General features: G+C 39.8%; 1 protein-coding gene and 1 long non-coding RNA gene across 8 annotated transcripts in view; one reads left to right on the top strand and one right to left on the bottom strand.

Moving 5' to 3' along the window:
• TBC1D31 (TBC1 domain family member 31) overlaps window positions 1–19513 on the bottom strand; it is a 68292-nt gene that overhangs the window by 48389 nt on the left and 390 nt on the right. The window contains exons 1-4 of one of the 4 annotated variants that reach the window (XM_072774369.1): window positions 15731–15866; window positions 15553–15615; window positions 10022–10137; window positions 5261–5439 (exon numbers count right to left, since the gene is read on the bottom strand). In XM_072774369.1, coding sequence (XP_072630470.1) covers window positions 5261–5416 — 156 coding nt within the window. In that variant the 5' untranslated portion in view covers window positions 5417–5439; window positions 10022–10137; window positions 15553–15615; window positions 15731–15866. The other 3 variants (XM_072774366.1, XM_072774368.1, XM_072774367.1) reach the window with 3 other exon arrangements.
• LOC140603788 (uncharacterized) overlaps window positions 1435–19513 on the top strand; it is a 39336-nt gene continuing 21257 nt past the window's right edge. For 2 of the 4 annotated variants that reach the window (XR_012006776.1, XR_012006775.1), the window contains exons 1-3: window positions 1435–1595; window positions 3577–3672; window positions 12772–12911. This is a non-coding gene — a long non-coding RNA (uncharacterized lncRNA). The remainder of the gene's footprint in view (window positions 1596–3576; window positions 3673–12771; window positions 12912–19513) is intronic. The other 2 variants (XR_012006778.1, XR_012006777.1) reach the window with 2 other exon arrangements.

Genomic DNA, 19513 nt, shown 5'->3' with positions numbered 1-19513 from the left:
CTCTGATAGATTGTTTGCCAACAGATTCAGGAAGATTTATAATAGAAAGGTCTTACTGAAAGAATTTGCAATAAATACAATGTAATCTAAAACGAATGCACTGAAACGCTGTTTGAAAGCCAAGGTCGAAAGAGTGACTTAAGATTTTTATTATAATTAGCAATATTTTTCTAGAAAAGTAATAAAGTTTATTCCTAGTGGGAGAAGCAAAAGCTTAAAAGTTAATGAACACCAACTGCTATTTTAGGGGAATAGCTGTGATAGATTATTGCCTACATGATTATTCATTACTAGATTTGTGATTTTAATTGCCAGATTTTAATGATTATAAAATTGTTCCTAATGAATCATGTCATTATTTAGATAGTGTCATCTCTTGACAGTCATAAGCTTAGTAAAAACTTCAAAAGCACTAACAAAATTTGCTTTTTGGAAGGTTGGCTGAAAGGGTGGGGCTGCTGCTTTTCCTTATAAAATGCAAAAATCTTAAGCTTTCCAATTCACTTTTGAGAGGTATGTGGGCTCTTTTCAAAGTTGAGAGTTCAGTATGGCAATAAAGGGCAAGTCAAATGCACAATTCAGCAAAAATTTAGTGTGTGCCCACTAAAGAGACTAAGTTCAGTAATACATTCTTTGTTAAATGTTTCTTCATATCCATCACAAAAATTTTTCCAATACATACTGAACCATAGTCATCAGAAACTCTAGATTTATTCAAAAACCCCAAACTAAATATTTAAATATTCTACTTTGAACATCAACAAACTAATAGAAATTTACTAATATGAAGCAGTGTAATTGACTTACCCGAGAGGCAGTATGGTATAATGGAGAGACTCTACACTAATATGAGCTTAGATTAAAACCACAAGTATTTGATAAGCTATGTAGACATGGGACGTTACTAATGTCTCTCAGCTTCAGATCCCCTTTTGTAAAATGAGAGTAGTATCTACTTTTAGGATTAAAGTTTAAAAATAACTAAACAAAGTGTTAGGTGCATAATAAATATTCAATAATTAGTATCTATTGCTATTGGTATTAATTATTTCTATTGCCAGGCACAAAACCAGTGGAAAGATGTTGGGAGTGACAGGTTCTTTAAAAACATTTTGATATCTGGGCCTGGGTGGCTCAGTCGGTTAAACGTCTGACTCTTGATTTAGGCTCAGGTTATGATCTCAGGGTGATGAGATGGAGCCCCCTGCAGACTCCCCACTAAGTGGGGAGATTCTCTCTCCCTCTGCCCCTCCCCCTACTCATTCTCTCTCTCTCTCTCAAAATAAATAAAATCTTAAAAAAAAAGGAAAAATATTTTTAAATCAAAGGTCCATAGTTATTAATTTGAAACCCTTGGTGCTAAATTGTGTTCCAGAATTCAGAATTATTTCTGACTTGAGAATGGTAATATGATATTCTGTGATAGAATGCAGAACCCCTGGGTGACCCGGAGCAATATCCCATACTCAAACACATGAACATTTCAGCCTTGTGTCAATTCAGTTCAGGTTTTGCTGCCAAGTGAATTCAGCAAGATCAGATTTTGCCACCAAGTGAACTGCTTGAAACTTTTGGGCTTCTGAATTGCTAATGAGGTACCATTCATCTATTTCACGTAGTTCAAAAGAAATACAAGTTATCTTACAGCTCTTTTTTTTTTAAGATTTTATTATTATTTATTCATGAGAGACAGAGAGAGAGAGAGGCAGAGACACAGGCAGAGGGAAGCAGGCTCCATGCAGGGAGCCCGACGCAGGACTCGATCCCGGGTCTCTACGATCAGGCCCTGAGCCGAAGGCAGTGCTAAACCACTGAGCCACCCAGGCCGCCCCTTACAGCTCTTTAAAAAGATACCTAACTGCACTGAGCCACTCCTGTAGTAGAACCAGAAAACAGGTAAGAACAAAGGACAACAGCAGAAGCAGCTGCAGCTGACTTAGAAATAAGCACTTGATACACCAAAGCAGATGTTAGGTCTAGATTGCTTTGTAGAAGCTACCACATTTGGTCCTGAAGCCAACACTAAGATATGGGCCACTACTATCTGCATCTTACGTATAAGGTAAATAGCCTGTCGAAAATGTTGAACATGAATTTATTTAAGACTTTTTTTTTTTAAAAGATTTATTTATTTATTTATTCATGATAGACATAGAGAGAGAGAGGCAGAGACACAGGCAGAGGGAGAAGAAGCAGGCTCCATGCCGGGAGCCCAACGCAGGACTCGATCCTGGGATTCCAGGATCGTGCCCTGGGTCAAAGGCAGGCGCCAAACTGCTGAGCCACCCAGGAATCCCTACTTAAGACTTTAGATTTAACTTCTGGCTTATAAGAAATACAAATCAGAGAATAAGTTAAATGACATAGCAATGAACAATAAGACAAATTCAGAATTTGGGGCATTTTCCAGGACAACTGGCTTGGTTGCTCTCAAAATAAATAAAAGAATAAATAATAATGTCATGGGAAAAACGGTAGAAGATTATTTTATTTTTAAAGATTTATTTATTTGAGAGAGAGTGTGCATGCAGTGGTGGGGGCAGGGGAGCAGAGGGAGAAGGAGATGGAGAATCTTCAGCAGACTCCCCACTGAAGGCAGAGCCCAATCTCACCACCCTGAGATCACGACCTGAGCCAAAATCAACAGTCAGACACTTAACTGACTGAGCTACTCACGTACCTCATAGAAGACTATTTTAGATTAAAAAGAGCCCTCATAAAATGAGACTCAACATCATTTGTCACCATGTATCATACATACAAAAGTCACAGAAGTTCTATATAAAATACAGAATCATGGGCAGCCCAGGTGGCTCAGCAGTTTAGTGCTGCCTTCAGCCCAGGGCCTGATCCTGGGACCCGGAACTGAGTCCCATGTTGGGCTCCCTGCATGGAGTCTGCTTCTCCCTCTGCCTGTGTCTCTGCCTCTCTCTCTGTCTCTCATGAATAAATAAAATCTTTTAAAAAAAATCAAATACAGGGATCCCTGGGTGGCGCAGCAGTTTGGCGCCTGCCTTTGGCCCAGGGCACTATCCTGGAGACCCGGGATCGAATCCCACATCAGGCTCCCAGTGCATGGAGCCTGCTTCTCCCTCTGCCTGTGTCTCTGCCTCTCTCTCTCTCTGTGAGACTATCATAAATAAAAAAAATAAATAAAATAAAAAATTTAAAAAAATCAAATACAGAATCAGAAAATGGAATGAAAACATAGATTGAGTAAAAATTAAGAATAAAAGTTTTACTTTAAGATTAGTTCACAATTACCTCCTGTTTTCAAAGAATAAGCCAGGAGTAGCAACAATCTGACCAGCCTTCAGTTCCTGTATAGCCCAGGGGCTAAGAATGGTTTTTACATTTTAAAATTATTTCACTGTAGGGACGCCTGGGTGGTTCAGCGGTTAAGTGTCTGCCTTGGGCTCAGGTTGTGATCCTGGAGACTCAGGATCGAGTCCCATGTCGGGCTCCCTGCATGGAGCCTGTTTCTCCCTCTGCCTATGTCTCTGCCTCTCTCTCTGTGTGTCTCTCATTAATAAATAAATAAAAATCTAAAAACAAAATAAAATAATTTCATTGCAGATGGTTATATAAGTACATGCACAATATCCTCAATTTTACTCTGGGTCTGCAAAACAAGAATATTTACTACCTGGTCCTTTGAGAAAAAGTTTGCAGGTAACGTACAGACTACCATGTTCTCTTATTTTAGAACAATATACCTATATCCATACTGCATACTATACATATGTTTTCTAAATTTTATTCTCGTATCACTAACAACTGGAGTCTTACATTTTAAACTAAAATGTCTAAATGACCAAGCAAGGCTAGATTGGCAACTATCCAGCATCTAGTAATTTTAATTTCATGGTAAAAAGAACAGATGGTTTTTGTGTCACTGTTTCATAACTCTGTTTCCATTGTGGGTTCAATTCCCAATGTGCTCTGCTTTGGAATTTAGAATTCAATTTAGTACTAAAGCAATTAAAGAAGAAAAGACCTACTAAGATATTTGGCCTAAACCCCTGATGAGTAAGCTGGCTACAACTTTTATCTATTTTTAATTATTAAAGGCAATCTAAGGAACTGAGATTTCCACAGAGACTATAAAATAAATTTCTGGTTGACATGCACTGCTAGCTGTTCATGTTAATGACCAAGAAATTAAAAGCAATACTGCATGTATAATATAACCTGAAGCAATAGAATGAATCACATGGGAGACTCAGACAATCCTGACAATAGTATTAGGCTAATCAAATGGAAAAAAAATTAAGCCTTAAAAGCAAAAGAGGTGGGTATTTTTTAAAAAGTGATATATGTATACAATCGAATACTCATCAATAATAACAAGGAATGAAGTACTGAAATGTACAACCACATGGATGAAGCTCAAGACCATTATGTTAAAGGAAAAAAGCTTTACATATACCATTACTGACTAGCTCTATTTATTTGAAATTTTACAACAGACAAAACTTAATGTACAGTAGGAAAACATCAGGACAGTGCTTTCCTTGGGATGATGGTAGTAATAGGTCCAACACAGGTTACAGAAGTATATGTGCAAACTGTACAAAACTGAACAAATAAATACTTAAGATTTGTGTATTTCATTATATATAAATTTCACATTAGCAAATACTGAACCCTAACCAATTAAATCCAGGCTTAAGTATTTATGGGCAAGTATACTGATGTCTGTAATTCACTTTAAAATGGGGAAAAAAAGGGCAGCCCCGGTGGTCCAGCGGTTTAGCGCCGCCTTTGGCCCAGGGTGTGGTCCTAGAGACCTGGGAACGAGTCCCACATCAGGCTCCCTCTGCCTGTGTCTCTGCCTCTCTCTCTCTCTCTCTCATTTATAAATAAATAAAACCTTAAAAAAAAAATGGGAAAAAAAAGAATAGAGGACAGAAAGATGGACAGATCCTTAATATAGCACAGTACCATAAGTAAAAATAGCATAGGAATACATTAATGATAGAATCTAATGGTGCACATGTGTTCACTGTGAATTTCTTACAAATCTACTCTACGTTTAAAATTTTTCAAAACAAAAACTCAGTAAGTTATAAATTGTAGCCATAGGTAACATCTTTAATCCTGTGGGCCACTCTGCTTTGCTTGTTGCTGAGTTACGAGAACACAGCTAGGTGGGACAATGTGAATCATTCATTAGTCTTCCATCATCTATAAACCCTGCTGACCAAGAAACTAGTCTTGAGAAGCACAAAAGACCAAGATGCACCCCACCTCCACTGACCTTTTGTATACCCACAGACTGTAGAATATTCAGCTTTCTTTTTCTCTGAAAGGTATCCAAGTCCCATAGCTGTGCCGTATCAGAAGAAGTAGTGATGGCGTATCTCCCTGATGCGTGCACAGAGATCGAAAATACTGATGATTCATGTCCTCTCATCCAACTAACTAGCTCCTTGGTAACTGTGGTGAAAAGTAAAAGTTACACAGATCAAACACTATCACCAAAGAACAATTTCAGTTGATGTCTAGGTATTTCTATGAGGCACCTTCATTAACATCTACAAAAGTAAAAGCCTAGTTGGCCGGTTGATAAAATGCACAAATGGAACATGTTAGTAACATGAATATCGTGAACACGTGAGGAGATGGGGACAAATGAAAAAGGGTTTAAGAAATGCTTCAAGTGTGACAATAGGGAGTTTGGGCTTTCTCTTGTGAGTCATAGTTTTATCTCATAGAAGAATATCATAGCTGGTGTGTATTTTAGGGAGAGCACTTTGAAGATACGTGGTAGATACATTGCAAAGAAGGAAGAGATAACAAATTCACTTTCTGCTGTAATAATCTAGGGAGGAAACAGGAAGGTCTAAACTAAAAAGGTGATGATGGAGAAAAGAATAAACTCAAGAACCGTAATGGAGAAATTCAAAGGACTGTGTGGTCAAATAGATGTGTTGAACTAAAAGACGAGTTAGGTCTTCAGTGGTTCTAGCTTAGTTATGTAACTAGATGGCAATACTACTAACTGACTTGAGAAATACATGAAGAGAAACAGATCTAGCAGTATGGGAAGCAGAGATCATGGATTTTTTTTTTTTTTTTTGTAATGAATTTGATTTTTAAAACTGATCCTGAGGTTTGTGTATATCCATGCGAGAGAGAAGCATAGAAAACAGCCTGGTGGGAAAAATACCAAAAACCTCACGACAATTATCACTGGGTCATAGAATTAGAAGTGATTTGTGTATTCTCTTTACATTTTCCTGTGTTTCCAAGTTTTCTATGGTAGGCATGTTTTACTTTCATGATTAGAACTTTTTCCTCCAGAAAGATGAAACTGAGAATAGTCAGAAAGCACGATGTAAATCTGGGAAGCATTAAAAGACACAACATAGGTAGAAATTGAAAGCAGAGCAAACAGAGAAAGCCCTGGGGGAAGAGTTGTAGTTTCCAAACACCAGTCTAAAGTCTGGCATTAGTTAATGATCAATTTTTCATTGGTCTTCAGTGAAATGAGAAAAATAAGGATAATGAAACGAGTTTTTCATAAAGCTAAATTTATTTTTTTCAAGATTTTATTTATTTGGGAGACAGAGAAAGAGCGATAGCACATACAAGTTGGGGGGGAGCAGCAGGCAGAGGGAGAGAGGGAGCAGCAGACTCCCCGCTGAGCAGGGAGCCGGATGTGGGGCTAGATAGATCCCAGGACCCCGGGATCATGACCTGAGCTAAAGGCAGATACTTAACCACTTGAGCCACCCAGGCACCTCTCATAAAGCTAAGTTTAAAGTACTACCTTTCAATCTAGTATTATATCCTTCTAGTAAGTTCTTTTATGTTAAAAAAAAAATCTTGTTTCATGAAATGAAGTTTTATTGTTTTTTCTAATGTCAATTAGCAAACTTAAAAGTTGACAACCCATGTGGGTTGTTCTTCTGCTTTCTCTTTAATTGGGGAAAAAAATCCAAAAGTCCAGGTACCAGGGACCACTAAAATAACCCAGGAGAGGGGATCCCTGGGTGGCTCAGCAGTTTGGCGCCTGCCTTTGGCCCAGGGCGTGATCCTGGAGTCCCGGGATCAAGTCCCACATCGGGCTCCCTGCATGGAACCTGCTTCTCCCTCTGCCTGTGTCTCTGCCTGTCTCTCATAAATAAAAAAAAAAAAAAAAAAAAAAAAAATAAATAAATAAATAAATAAATAAATAAATAAAATAAAATAAAATAAAAAAAAACAACAGGAGAGAACCTACTAGGAAGCAGTCGGAAAGGTAGGAGGAGAAGCCAGAGAGAGAAGAGAATGAAAACTAAGGTCCTGATGTAACGCAAGGTGCTAAATGCTACTGAGAGGTGGAATGAAAAGTAGGAGGGTTTCAACAATCAGAGGTTCTGAATGACCTTGGAGGTATGGGGGGGGTGGGGAGAAGCAAGTGGCAGAGTCCACTGCTAGAGGTGGTGAAGCAGCGGGATTTAGCAGCCAAGAGGGAGGTAGTGAAGACCACATCCCAAGGAAGGGGCTTCACTGGTGAGGGTAGGGGGGGTTCAACAGACAGAAGAGACTGTGAAAAGACAGACCTAAGGAGAGAGGAGAAGAGCATGGATAGAACCCAAGTGAAGCAATCACAGAGGAGTATCAACATTTCACTTTTTTTTTTTTTTTTTTTTTTTTTTAACAATTTTTGTGATAGCAGTGTTTGGAACAGAGATTGGAGACAGGGTAAAGTCCATTGATAGGTAACAAGTTTAATGATTATGGTCATGCCAACATCTACAGAGTGGAATATTACATGCTGGTTTTAAAATACTGTCTGAATGTTTAATGAGGTTAAGAACACGATCCCACAAAACAATGCAGATAGGATGAGCATATGTTTGTTAGAATGTAAGAGAGGTGGGGTGCCTGGGTAGCTTAGTCCATTAAGTGTGGGACTCTCAGTTTGAGGTCAGGTAGTGATCTCAGCGTCATAAGATGGAACCTAGGCTCCACTCAGTGGGGAGTCTGCTTGAGATTCTCTCTCCCTCTGCCCCTCCTTCTGTTCATGAGTGCAAATGTGCTGATGCTCTATCAAATAAATAAATAAAAGCTTAATAATGAAAAAAGAATGTAAAAAAGGTATATGCAGAGAAAACAGACTGGAAAGATAGGTCCCTACTATAGAAACATGGACTGTGTCTGAGCATTACTGAAGGACATTGAGTTAGCCTCCTTACACGCACAGTGAGAGTGTAGTGATGATTAAGAGCAGGGACTCTGGAGCTAGGCTTCCAGGATAGGATTCCTGGCTCCACCACTTACAAGCTGTGGGACCTTGGTCAAGTTACTTCTATGCCTCAGTCTCCTCATCTGTGAAATGGAGATAACAGTATCCATCTCCGTGCGTTTCAGGACAATGAAAATTAGTATGTATAAAGTCATAGAACAGTACTTGGCAAGCAGCCCAGGTGGCTCAGGGGTTTAGCACCACCTTCAGCCCAGGGTGTGATCCTGGAGACCCAGGATCGAGTTCTGCGTTGGGCTCTCCGCATGGAGCCTGCTTCTCCCTCTGCCTGTGTCTTTGCCTCTCTCTCTCTGTGTGTCTCTCATGAATAAATAAATAAAATCTTAAAAAAAAAAAAAAAAAAGAACAGTACTGGGCAAAGAGTAAACAATATATAAGTGTTAGCTATCACTAATATTACTACGGTTATTATCTTCCTTTTTCTAAAATAGATTTTATTTATTAGAAAACATGCTCACATGGGGGAGGGGCAGAAGGGGAGAAATGAGCAAACTCAGCATTGAGCCCGGAGCTGGGGCTCAAACCCAGGATCCGGAGATTAGGACCTGAGCCAAAACCAAGAGTTCGATGCTTAAACACCTAAGCCACCCAGGCGCCCCAGTTATTATTATTATTATTTAAGATTTTTATTTATTTATTCATGAGATAGAGAGAGAGGCAGAGATACAGGCAGAGGGAGAAAGAAGCAGGCTCCATGCAGGGAGCCTGACATGGGACTCGATCCCGGGTCTCCAGGATCAGGTGCTGGGCTGAAGGCAGCACTAAACTGCTGAGCCACCTGGGCTGCCCTCAGTTATTATTATCTTTCTAAATATTCTATCAATTACTTCAATAATAAGAAAAAAAATACAGTTGAGATACCTTTTTTCTTACTAAGAGATTCAGTTTACAGAACTCTAAATTCTCTAAAAGTAGATGACATGGTGTAAAATACATAGGCTATATTTGAAAGTTATTATTCTTGTACCTAAGTACAAGAAGGAACTGAGGCTTCAGAGAGAGGTCTGGCTTTTGTTCAGGTTCCTGAGGAGCATTCTCTAAACCCTAAAAATTTCCCCAGTTAAGAGGTGTCTCTGTTATTCATGGCTGGTCCCTTGGACAACAACAGATGGCTTATCTAAGGAGAGAATCTCAGAGCCGGGTCTGGTCACACAAGAAAGACCAGCCATGTGAGTGAACAGAAGGCTGGGGCTCTGGGCCATGTGATATCTGCCCAAACACTCCAAAGAGAGGGGAGGGCTGGAAATTGGGATTATTACCCACCAGTCTGAATTCAAATCAGTCATGTTTACATCATGGAGCCTCCATAAAAGTCCTGGACATCAAAGCTTAGTGAATTTTTGGTTTGGCAATACTCAGTGTGGATGGCCACTTGCTGATGCTGGGAGGGTAATATGCCCTAAGGGGAATTATCAGTTTCTCTTCTGGGAGCCTCCCACATTCTACCCTATGTGTCCTTCCTTTACCTGATTCCAATTTATATCCTCCTGTTGCATTAAAACCACAATTGTAAGCAGAGTGCTTTCCTAAGTTCTGTGAGTCATTCTGAATTACCAAACCTGAGGGTAGTTGTGGGGAACCTTGAATTTGTAGACAGCAGACCTGATGGGAAGATGGTCCCAGGACCCCCCAAACTTACAGCTGATGTCTCAAATGAGGTCATTTTGTGGGGACCTCTGCCCCAGACTGTACAGACTGACAAACTCCTTGCAGTACTTCAGTCTAAATTTTACTCTTATTCAAATGATAAATAGAAAGACTTCTTACCTGTGTCGAAACATTTAATAGAATAATCAGCTAATGCCACAAGGAATTCAGACTTCCTACGGAGATTAAAGGCCAGAGCTGTGCATGCTTGTGCTGTTCGCTGAACAAGATTAAACCTATTAAGAGATTACCACATTAGTATTAGAAATTCTTCCAACAATCATAAATTTTACGTTGGAGGAGTCCTTAGAGATGAAGAAAACGAAACCCAGAAAAATGAACTCTTGTTTCGGTAGGCCAAAAATAGATTCTGAAGAGTTCCGTCTGCCATGTACAGGAACTTGGCACTTACTTAGCAGGTTTTAAGCCTAGCAGAATTACGACCAGCCACGGCTTTTAGGAAGATGATTCTGGCAGCAATGGCAAATGGATAGAGGGACAAGAAGAGATCTGAAGCAAGCTGCTAGAGAGCATCTAACCAGAGTTATGGGTATAAAAAGGAAAGGACAAACAGGACAAGAGTCAGGAGTCAAGTGGGTGTACGGCATGGTGATGCATCAACTATGAGGTGAGGAGGGAGGAATCAAGAATGATGAAGGTAAAAAAAAAAGATCTCGGGACACCTGGGTGGCTCAGTGGTTGAGCGTCTGCTATCAGCTCAGGGTGTGATCCCAGGCCTGGGATTGAGTCCCACATCAGGCTCCCTGCAAGGAGCCTGCTTCTCCCTCTGCCTATGTCTCTGACTCTCATGAATAAATATATAAATCTTTAAAAAAAAAAAAAAAAGAAAGAAAAGCGATCTCATAAGGTCGTTGTGATGATTAAGTGAACTAATACAGTGACTAAATGAAATAATATATGCTAAGTGCTTAGCAGAGTACCTGGCACACAGTTACATTAATTTACTAAAAAAAATCAGGTTTTCAAGAGTGGGCAAAAGAGGGATGAGTTTGAGGATAGAAAATAAGTCTGGTTTTAAATATGTTGAGTTCAAGGCCTTTGCAAAATGTTTAGAGCTGTACTGTCCAAGAAATATAACACAGGCTGCAGGTGTAATTTAAAATATTGTAGGAGCCTTTTTACTTTGAAAAAAAGAAAAAGGTAAAATTAATCTTAATAACATATTTTTCCTAATATGTATATATTATGATTTCAACATTTAATCAATAAAATTAAGGAGATATTTTACATTCTTTTTTTCATACTAAGTCTTCCATATCCACTGTGTATTTTACACTAACACATCTCAATTTGTTTTTTTTTTAATATTTATAATTTTAACCATTTTTTTTAAGAAGATTTATTTATTTGAGAGAGTGAGCAAGAGAGCATGAGCAGGGGGAGGAGCAAAGGGAGAAGCAGACTGCCTGCTGAGCAGGGAGCCCAACGTGGGGCTCAATCCCAGGACCCCAGGTTCATGACCTGAGCCAAAGACAGATGCTTAACTAACTGAACCATCCAGGTGCCCCTGACACATCTCAATTTGGACTAGCCAACTTTCAGTCTCCAGAGCTTGATGCAGCCAGTGGCTCCTGCACAGGACAGCCTAATCTAGCCAGTAGGTAGTAGAAGTAAATCTGGATTAACAGTGTTTGCATGGCAGCTGAAGCCTCAGGCTTGGTATTGATGAGATTATCAATGAGAATGCCTGGAGCATAGAATGGAGCAGGCCCAGGAGAGATGCTCAAGCAGTACAATGAAGGGACAAGCACTAGCAGGAGAGTCAGTGAAACAAGGGGAAAAATTGATCAGGGAAGTAAAAAAATCAGGAAAGAGCTGTACCTTGAAGCAACAGAAAAAAAATTCTACAGAGGATGTGAAGACGAGTATTTAATGGAATGAGAAGTGAAAGAGACATTCGATTAGGCAAGTAAAATTTCCAAGGGACCCCAGCACAATGGGTGTTCAAATCAGGCATGCCTGATTTCAAGGCTCAGCTCTGCCACTTACTCTTCTGCTCAGATGTGAATATTTAGAGAGAGAGAGAAAAGGGACAGTGGACAAATTAAAAGAGAAGAACACTCATGGTGCAAAGTCCCAGGGATGGCCTCAGAAGATGGAGATCAGTACTGGAAGAAACTAGGATCACTTACTTTATGAATAAACCAACCATATGGATGGCTGTGTATCTGAGGCTGTGTTGGGGAAGAGGAAGGGCAGTTTGAAAGTGTTTGTTTTCTCATGAGTGAGGAGGCCAGCCAGTCGAGCAAGAGTAGGATCGCAAGAGTAGGATCGTACACAAGGAGATGAGGAAGCAGGCAAAGGTCTGGAATTGAATGAATGGAGGAGAGTGAGAGAAATAAGAACTATTGACAAAATAATAACAATTGATTAGCAAACGAAGGGAAGGAATCAGTAACGCTCAGGTCCATTATCTAGTAACGGAGTCTCTAAGTAATTTTTGTTTTCTCTAGCAGCGGGAACAGAGAAGAGACAGTTGTATGGACTTAAGATTGAGAACTGGTAGCATGCGTTAGGCAAGGGTAAAGGGTGGGAGAATTGTGACCGTTACTTTTTTGGCAAAGAAGAGAGACAATGATTAACAGATATCTAATAAATTACAGAGAAATTCATTATCTACTACGACCTCTTCTTTTCCTGAACAATTTGAGAATAAGTTACTGAGATCATGATTCCTACAAACAAGAAAATTCTCCCATATAATTGCAATACAACTATCAAAATCAGAAAATTACATTTATATATTACCACAACCGAGTCCTCAGACCCCCATTCAGTTTTGCCATGTGTCCCTAGTAATGTCCTTGACAGCAAAAACATCAATCCAGATTCATGTCTTTACTTTTCAGGTCTCTAGTCTCCCTCAAGCTGTAATAATTCTTCTGGTTTTTCTACAACTTTCATGACCTCAACCCTCAAGATTATGGGCCATCCTATGTATGCACACAAACTTCGATCTGTCCCACTACTTGTGTCATCATTTGATAAGGTAGTGTTTGCTATACTTCACCACAAAATTAATCTTTCCCCCTCTATAATTATTTTGTGGGGAGCTGCTCTGTGACTATGTGAGTATCCCTTTTCACTAACTTATTACAGCATGAATTCATAGATTTCTATTTTACTCAGTGGGTTAGTACCCATTATTATCATTATTTATTTTGCTACAATGTCTCTAATACAGGGGCTCTTTTAAGCCACCATTATGTCCTTTTGACACTCTGTGTTTTTTTAAGATTCTATTTATTTATTTGAGAGAGAGAGAGAAGCAGATTCCGGCTGAGCTGGAAGCCGATTCGGACTTGATCCCAGGACCCCAGGATCTCAACCTTAGCCAAAGGCAGCATTTAATCGACTGAGCCACCCATGTGCCCTTTGACCCTTTATTTTTTTTTAAGATTTATTTATTTATTCATGAGAGACACAGAGAGAGAGAGGGGCAGAGACAGAGGGAGAAGCAGGCTCCCCGCAGGGAACCTGATGTGGGACACGATCCGGATTCCAGGATCATGCCCTCAGCCTAAGGCAAGATGCTCAACCACTGAGCCACCCAGGCATCTCGACGCTCTTTCTTTAAACAATTCCTTCTTTCTGGCTACAAAATGTTAAAGGCTCACCTTGTACTTTGCCTGTCTCTATCCTAAAACTGGCCGTTTCTGCCAGGATCCCTGATTACTTTTAGCAGATCGTGGTATTTAGAAAAAAAAACGGTATATTCATTGCTACTGGGGCGTTGTTGCTCCCAGGTCCTATGAATGGACTACGCTAGGAAACATATGAATATGTAATTCATTCACTCACTCATACATCTATTCAATTCTATGTCCAGATATTCAAAACCAGCAGTGCACACAGGTATATCCAATTCCAATCTGGTACCACAGGATTCATTCTAGTTTTCTACGTTCCTATATTTGTAACCCCCCTTCCTGATCGGAGAAGCCGGGTCCCCATTATCCTCAACATATTTACTCACTCGATCAAAGCTTCCTGTCTTTCCCATGATTGCCCATCCCTCGCAGAGACACCTGACTCTGCCAGGCGGACAGGCTCTCCCTCCCACCTACCCGCCCCCCGCTGCAGGGATGCTTCCCTTCATCAATCCCACCTAACTGCTTCTGCACTCAGTTGTTCAGCAGAGGAAGCAGAGGCAGAAGCTGAAGATCAAGTCTTTAAAACTGCTAGATGTACAAGGGGTGGTGGAAAGGGAGGTGGGCAGGGGACTGGGGTGACTGAGTGACAGCACTGAGGGAGGCACTTGATGGGATGAGCACTGGGTGTTATGCTATATGTTGGCAAATTGAACTCCAATAAAAAGAAATTTTTTAAAAAAAGGAGTAATGGGTATCATATAGGCAAAGATATAGAGGGATGACGTCAGTGAGCCCTCTTGCTCAATTATAGAACTCAACAGTTAAAACCAGAAAGACAAAACCACTTAACTCATGCTCTAACTGAAACCCATTTTTCTTATTTCTTACCACACGATTTTTAGTATACAAAATTCTTTTTTTAAGTTTTAATTCTAATCCTAGTTAGTGAATATACAGTGCTATATTAATTTCAGGTGTACAATATAGTAACTTAACATTTCTGTACATCAGCCTGTGCTCATCACATCAAGTGCACTCCTTAATCCCCTTCACCTATTTACTCTCTTCCCTTTGTAACCAATAGTTTGTTCTCTATAGTTTAGAGTCTGTTTCTTGGTTTGCCTCTCTGTTTTTTTCTCCTTTGTTCATTTATTTTGTTTCTTAAATTCCATATATGAGTGAAATCATGGTATTTGTCTTTCTCCGACTGGCTGCTTTTGATTAGCGTAATATTCTCTAACTCCATCTCCACGTCATTGCAAATGGAAGTATTTCATTAATTTTATGGCTGAATGATATTCTATTGTATGTATATACCACCTCTTTATCTAGTCATCAGTTGATGGACACATGGGCTGTTTCCATAGTTTGGGTATTAAAAATAAAGCTGTTGTAAACAGGGGGGTGCATGTATCCATTCAAATTAGTATGTTTGTATTTGGATAAATACCCAGAAGAATGATTGCTAAATCATAAGATACTTCTATTTTTGGCTTTTAGAGGAACCCCATACTGTTTTCCAGGTGGGTCACACCAGTTTGCATTCCCACCGGCAGTGAGAGAGGGTTCTGCTTTCTCATGTTTGTCAACATCTGTTGTTTCTTGTATTCTTGATTTTAGCCATTCTGATGGGAGTGGGGTGGTATCTCATTGTGGTTTTTATTTGTACTTCCCCGATAGTGAGTAATGATGAGTATCTTTTAATAAAAAATAAAAAAATAAAACTGCTAGATGTGTGTGCACCTGGGTGGCTCAGTGGTTAAGCAGGGAGCCTGCTTCTCGCTCTGCTTACGTCTCTGCCTCTCTCTCTGTCTCTCATGAATAAATAAAATCTTAAAGAAAACAAAACTGCTAGATGTGAAAACCGTGACAATAATGTACGAAGGAAATTATGCTCTTTCAAAATTGCCTGATAACGTACCAGACAGTGATAAGATAGCAATAATAAATTTTTAAATTTAGGGAAAAACAAGCTACTAGAGATACCATTCAAACTGGAACTTGAATCCTCTAAAAAAAAAAAAAAAAAAAACTAACTATATTTTTCTATGCTCTTCCACTTTCTTCCATCAGCATTTATGACCGTGTTTTACAGGGTACCTGAAATAGAGTAAGAATTTAAATGAATCCTGCTGAATGAATAATTAACAGGAGGTACTAAAATTGGCAGTGACTGACTTGCTAAATAAGATATGTATCAAACGGATCTGCTCACCTGTTTCCATACAAGTCAAAAACATAGATATTTCCTTGATGGTCTCCAGCAATTAAGCAATCACCCGAACTATCAAAAGCCACATTCAAAAATCGCAAGACTTTCGGAAGGTAATCAGAAGTGCTGTGAATGATGTTCACTATAATTCTGTCAAAAACAAACAAACAAACAATATATGTAATTCTAAGCCAAGCATAACTTACGAAAGATATAGCATACATCACTTATTTTGAAGTTTCCTGCCTACCTGTTCCCCTCTTTTCTGCTATTCTCCTAGAAGCAATTGTACAGTGATTTCCAAAAGCAGATCAGGTTATTCATTATCAAAGTGGCTACTGTTCATATGTTCAACAAATACTTGAAAATTCACTATGTGTCACACACTGAACATGCTGGGGCCTAACAGTAACCGATGGACACAGGCCCTTGCCCTCTTCGAGCTTTCAGTTTAGTGGGGAAGACAAATATGAAAAAAATAAGTGCACATATGAACAGAAAGTGACAGACAATAACAAGATATAAGAGAATGTATTTTTTATTGAGTTAGTCAAACTGTTACATGAAGCCATAAAGACATGCTAAAAACAATGATGTAATTAGTGAAAAGTAGTTTCATGTAAATCATAAGCCACCACATGCAAGAATAATGTCAATTCAGTATTTTAATTTTAAGGTATCTTAATGAGATTTTGTAGTATAAAGTGTTCCAAAGTGAATTAAGCGTACACGAGTTTTATTTTCTACAGTTGTCTAAAGTTACTATTTTTTGAGAAGATCTTGCACCATGTATCTGTTAAAAGAAGCCTGTTATAAAACTCGCAGCAGAGAATAACTAATTTCTTAAAATAATTTATGTGTGCCTATTCAGGTAACAAAGAGCAGAATAATTTCTCTCCCCTTTTTAAAGATTTTATTTATTCATGAGAGACATGGAGAGAGAGAGAGACAGAGACATAAGCAGGCTCCCTGCAGGGAGCCCAATGTGGGACTCGATCCCGGGTCTCCAGGATCATGCCCTGAGCTGAAGGCAGACGCTCAAATGCTGAGCCACCCAGGCGTCCTATTTTCTTCAGTTTAAACATAAGGTTGTTCATTGGGGGAAATAGCAAATTTCTTACAATACTTATTTTTATCAGGTCCCTGACAAAGATTCTTTGCTTGACCAAACTTTAGTCTGGCTCCTGTACCTTCTGAGGCACTTCTCCATCTGTGCACTTCCTTGTAAAACCTAGTTTTAGCAAGAACCCTGCTCAGTCCGTCTGTTTAATTAGAACCCCGGACCTTCAGGACCTGATCATCCTTGATAACTGAGCAGTTTCTCATTCTCAACCATCTCCCAGCTGACATCTAATCAAGCTGGCCTGTCTTCAGCAAGAATCTCTTTAGGCTGGTTTACCCAAAGTTCCTTTATCCTAGTAACTTTCTATCCACTGACTCCCACCCTGCCTTTTGGCTTGATATTCCCAGTTGCCCAGGCTCTATTCAGACCCGAGCCCAGTTCTGTACCGAGGTCTCCTTTCCTCTATTGCAATAGAGGAAGAAAATCTGTTTTTACCACTTTAACTACTGTCCAGCTCTGGTTTTCCTCTGACATCCCCAAAGGGGAGAGGGGGAGAATATATATATTGAAAAGAGTAATAACATCAAAATGTTCCCCAGCAATTAAAATCAGACAGAGCCAACGACTTTTCCCTCTGCTCTTGTTTCTATAACATTTATTATGTATTCGGATTATAACATTACATGATCATTGTTCAAAATAAGGAAAATATGGAAAAACACTAGTAAATAAAACTGATTATAACCCTACCATCTGGATATATAATCACAATTAATAGCAACATTCTGCCCTTTTGATTCATATAACACACACATACTAGCATTTATTTTAGAACAACTGCCTTTTCAACTGCTCATGAGTTGCCTGATGGTTCCTCAATTCTTAAACATAATTTAAAAATCAAAAATTTACCAAACACCAAGATCCATGAAACATTGAGACATTTTTTAAAGACTTTATATGCCCTAAGGCAACACTAGTCTGGCAGGCATGATTATTTTCACCTATAGTCTTAGTGATTAACTTGCCCTTCATAGAACTAGTTAATGGATATTTTCTTCAACTACCATCCAACTGACTCAGTCTGTGCCCCTGGTCTCTCTCAACACCATCACAGTGGATTCTGATGAACAAAAATAAAGCTATGTTTTAGTGGAAGCAAATTAACATTTGTGTAAAACTTGTGTCTTTACTTTTTTGAATCTTGCATGTATATCCAGATATTTTATGATAGCAAGAAATAGAATTACTGTGGGTTAGCAATAACCTTTTTCTTTTTTTAAAAGATTTTATTTATTTATTCATGAGAGACAGAGTGAGAGGCAGAGACATAGGCAGAGGGAGAAGCAGGCTCCTTGCAGGAAGCCCGATGCGGGACTTGATCCTGGGACTCTAGGATCATGCCCTGCGCTGAAGGCAGAGGCTCAACTGCTGAGCCACCCAGGCATCTGGGTAGTAACTTTCAGAATATTTAGAAAACATCAGACGTAGAGGTAGTGTTTACATAAACTCCAAGTTTGGAAATGAAAATGTCTACTGAAGAATCCCTACTCTAAACAAAAAAATTTTTTTCAATGGAATTGGTGGGACAGCAACAAGGCTAGGGGGCTGTCAGCAAGCAGAAATCAAACAAGCTGTCAGTACAACGTCCGGAACCAGGCTTCCAGCAAGCATAGCTGGCAGTTGAAGTCTGTTGATTTGTTGAGCAGCAATCAAAGGATCAAGAGAAAAGATACTAGGAGAAGAAACATGAATCCAAGTGATGCAGCAAAGGCCATGAAATCCTAGGAAATTAAAATCAATAGGATCAATCTGTGTGCAGCAATTGGAACCAAGATGTCACCACTTGGGACAAAGGCTTCCATTAAAGTCTTGAGTGGCTAAGACTCAAATAGAGGTCAGGTACCTGACCAGAATGAAAACCAGAATGAAAAGAACCTGGGGAGGAGAGGTGGGAACAGGAAACGTACAGAGGACTTCCAGGGCAGTAAAAATACTTTCTAGGATACTGCAATGGTGGATACAGGTCATTATACAATTGCCCAAACCCATAAAACATACACCACCAAAAGGGAATCCTAGTATAAACTGTGGACTTCCAGTGATAATGATAATATGTCAATGCAGACTCCTTAATTGCAATAAATATACCTTTCTGATGGGAGATTTTGATAATGGGGAGGCTATGCATGTGTGAGTGCAGCGGGTATATGGGAAATCTCTGTCCCTTCCTCTGAATTTGCCTGTGAACCTAAAACAGTTCTTTAAGAAAAAAAAAAAAAAAAAAAAGTCTATCTAAAAAACAAACACAATTAGCAGCAGCAGCAGCAGCAGCAGCAGCACAGTCCTTACTAGGCCACCTTGACCGTGGCCGAACCCCCCTGTCGTCACCGTCATACACACAACCCTGTAAACTCCAAAAACCCGGAAGTTTGTGGTGTTTCACAGCTGCCCCCCGCCCCCCGAGCTTAGAAGCTTGGCACAGAGTCAGTGCTCAACAGTTGACGGGTGGGTGCACGCCCGTCTGAATGCAAGTGTCCGAGGATTTAAGGAGGTTAAGCTGCAGCATTCGGGAGCGGTGGGCGTGCACCGCTGCCCTTCCCCTGCACGTTCCTCCAGTTCCTTTCCAGCTGCAACCCCTAACGTTTACTGAGCATCTGCTGCGCGCCAGGAACGCTTCGGGGCTGCCACGGCGACCCAGGCGGGCTCAGCCCGGGCACCAC

The sequence above is a fragment of the Canis lupus genome, chromosome 14, assembly GCF_048164855.1.
Source record: "Canis lupus baileyi chromosome 14, mCanLup2.hap1, whole genome shotgun sequence".
Taxonomy (NCBI): Eukaryota; Metazoa; Chordata; class Mammalia; order Carnivora; family Canidae; genus Canis; species Canis lupus.
The sequence above is the reverse complement of the archived record's forward strand: the minus strand, read 5'-3'. Positions and strand labels throughout refer to the sequence as shown.